At 45.3% G+C, this 2902-nt stretch overlaps 1 protein-coding gene across 2 annotated transcripts in view; it reads left to right on the top strand.

Moving 5' to 3' along the window:
* LOC103372831 (EMILIN-1-like) overlaps positions 1–2902 on the top strand; it is a 26548-nt gene that overhangs the window by 14946 nt on the left and 8700 nt on the right. The window contains exons 10-11 of one of the 2 annotated variants that reach the window (XM_008302572.1): positions 153–344; positions 1407–1427. In XM_008302572.1, coding sequence (XP_008300794.1) covers positions 153–344; positions 1407–1427 — 213 coding nt within the window. The remainder of the gene's footprint in view (positions 1–152; positions 345–1406; positions 1428–2902) is intronic. The other variant, XM_008302573.1, reaches the window with a different exon arrangement.

The raw sequence follows: 2902 nt of genomic DNA, 5'->3' as shown, positions 1-2902 counted from the left end.
TGTGTGTCCTGTAGTTGTGTGTCCTGTGTAGTTGTGTGTCCTGTGTAGGTGTGTGTCCTGTAGTTGTGTGTCCTGTAGTTGTGTGTCCTTTGCTGTCTTGTGTCTCATGTTGTGGTGCTCCATGACGTGTCCTCTGATGTCTCCGTGTCCAGGGCTGAGCCGACACGTGTCCAGCTTGTGGACGTGTGTTTCTGGTCTGAACGAGTCAGTGGTCCATCACGGAGGAGTCCTGGACTTTATTCAGAGGAACCAGGATGATGTTCACAGCAGGATGAAGAACCTGAACTCGAGCCTGAACCAGGTCTTCAGAGAGCTGCAGAGTTTCTCAGACCACGACCTGACAGGTGAGCTGCTCCCCCCACAGGTGTCCAGGTGTCTGTCTGAACAGCAGGACCACGGCTGAACGAGGTCCAGGTGTCCCCGTGATGTTTCCAGTGAGCACTAACGTGTTCCACTGCTTGTCTTTCACTTCATTTATTAACGAGCTCGTTATCTACAAGTTCTTTGTTCTATAAAACAGTGGTTCTCAAACTGGGGGTCTGGACCCCCATGGGGGTCCCAAGATAATTCAGGGGGTCGCCAGATCGTTGTAAAAAAATAAATAAAAATAATAATAAAGCTTCCATTTGTCAGATAAATGTGTATCAGAGCAGACCGGTTACCTGTCCAGGTGAACCTGCCTTCGCCCTGAGTCAGCTGGGATAGGCTCCGCCCCCCATGACCCTGGTGAGGATGAAGCGGTGTGTAGATGGTGGCTGTGTATCAGGGCTGTGTACACTTCTTCCTTTTTGGGACTCGTTAACATCATGATGTGATTTTGTGATATTCTTCTTCTTCGTCTTTTGCTTTTTAAAAAACAATATTTTCTGTTGTTTTCATATTTTTTCTCCATTTCATTCATTCATTCAAAAGAAAATGATCATGTTAACGTAGAGAAATCAGTCTGTGGAATGAACGCATTCATTTTAACACATTAATGATGAACAACAGATTTGTTACTCATGAGATATTAAAAACTCCACAAACACAGACTGATGCTGTCTTGGGGGTCGTGGCTCAAACAGTTTGAGAACTGCTGCTTTCAAAGATAGAACAGAACAGAACCTCAGGAGAACATGGGTCACTGCGCTTGGTGCACTTTGTCAGATTTCAGTTTCTTGTGCAGCTGGTGACGTGTTCATGCAGCAGCACGAAGCAGAAAGTTGTCAGTGAAGGAAAAATAAGATATTTGACGAATGTGTTTCCTGTCGGTTGCTCAGGAACGTGTTTGCAGTCACTCTTCAGCCTCTGCACGATGAATCAATGTTGGCCATAGAAAGCAAATGTTTTGAACGCAGTGTTTCAGAAACGTGATGAAGCTCTCGACAAAATGAAGCTCTCCAATAGTGTGTGGTTTTGTTTTGTAGGCCCGGCCCTGCTCAACAGAGGTTTGAACGTGTTCCTCTTTTCATTAACTCACTAACTGCAGAGCCGGACGGGATATAGCATCCAAACGGAAGAACATCTCAAAGCATCTCTTAAAGTCTGTCGGGTATCCATGTTGAATGCTGCTGCTTCTGTCAGACAGGCTAACCCTAACCTGCTGTCAGCTGGTCGCTCAGACTGCTAGCAGCACGCTGACCATGTTGTGTGTCCCAGAGCGGATCATCACAGCGCCCTCTGCTGGTGAGGAGGTCAGGCAGTCAACTCAGCCAGCTCTTCTCATGCAGTTTCAGCAGTTTCCATGGTTACGCATTGTAACCTCTGACAGCATCAGACGGCTTTAAAAGCTGAACATCAACAACATGGAAATGTGACAGACTTTAAGTGACGTCACCTCTCTAATCCAAGCTGACTTCTCCTAATGTTGTCAAAAATCAAGTCTGGCTTTGTGTTCACACCTCGTTAACCCCTCGTTAACCCCTCGTTAACAGGTCTGGCTGACCAACAACTAGTGTTGTCAATAGCAAAAAGAAAACTGTTGCAGAGAGTGTTTGATGGCTTCACTTACGCATGAGACCGCAAAGGAAGCACAAAACGTAAACACAAAGTTCAGTAGCATGAAGGAGCTGCAGGTTGCTCCCTCCCTGGATGATCAACAGTCCGTCAGATCCTTTAACAATGAAGCTGCTTCACCTCCACCACTTCCCTTTAGTGCAGGGCTCCTGTTTGTTCTCTCTGCAAACGTCTCTGGATCCAGAGCTTCACATCTCTGACCTGCAGCCGCTGGCCTCCCCGACCCCCACAATCCTTCTATTCATATTTATTATTCTGTTCTGTTACTGCTCTCCATCTGCTCACCTGGTACCCCCCAAACCAAAAGTCTTCTGTTCAACTGGAGGTAAATTCTCCAGCACTGACTTACACCACAGTCTGCTCAAATGTGTCTTTAGAGGACAACCATAGTGACCTTCTCCCTTCACCAGTGACTATAAAAGCTCCTTAAAATGCAGTTTTATTCAAATGCCAAAATGCCACCGATGCAAGAGAAAGAAGAAAACAGGTTTATGGTGACTGGATGCTGCAGGTCAGTCAGGCCTGAAGACCCATAACTCCACCATTTGAAATGAAATGAAAAATACTTTATTTATCCCAGAAGGGAAATTCAGTCTTGTAAAAGCTCACTTTTTTTTTTTTTTTAATCAATATAACATATTACACATACACATACAACAATAATAATCAGTCAGTCAGTTGGATTTGTTTTTTAAGGTGATGGCTGTTGGCAGGAAGGAATTCCTGCATCTCTCTGTTCTACAGTGAAGCTGAAGCAGCCTCCCACTAAACACATTCTGTTGGTTCTTCACTGTGTTGTGGAGACGGTGAGAAGAATCCTCCATCATCTTCATCATCTTGTGCAGCATTCTTTTTTGAACAATCAGCTCCAGTGGTTCCAGAGTTATCCCCAGCACAGAACCAGCTT

The sequence above is a fragment of the Stegastes partitus genome, unplaced genomic scaffold (genome assembly GCF_000690725.1).
Source record: "Stegastes partitus isolate 25-593 unplaced genomic scaffold, Stegastes_partitus-1.0.2 Scaffold1840, whole genome shotgun sequence".
Classification (NCBI taxonomy): Eukaryota; Metazoa; Chordata; class Actinopteri; family Pomacentridae; genus Stegastes; species Stegastes partitus.
The sequence above is the reverse complement of the archived record's forward strand: the minus strand, read 5'-3'. Positions and strand labels throughout refer to the sequence as shown.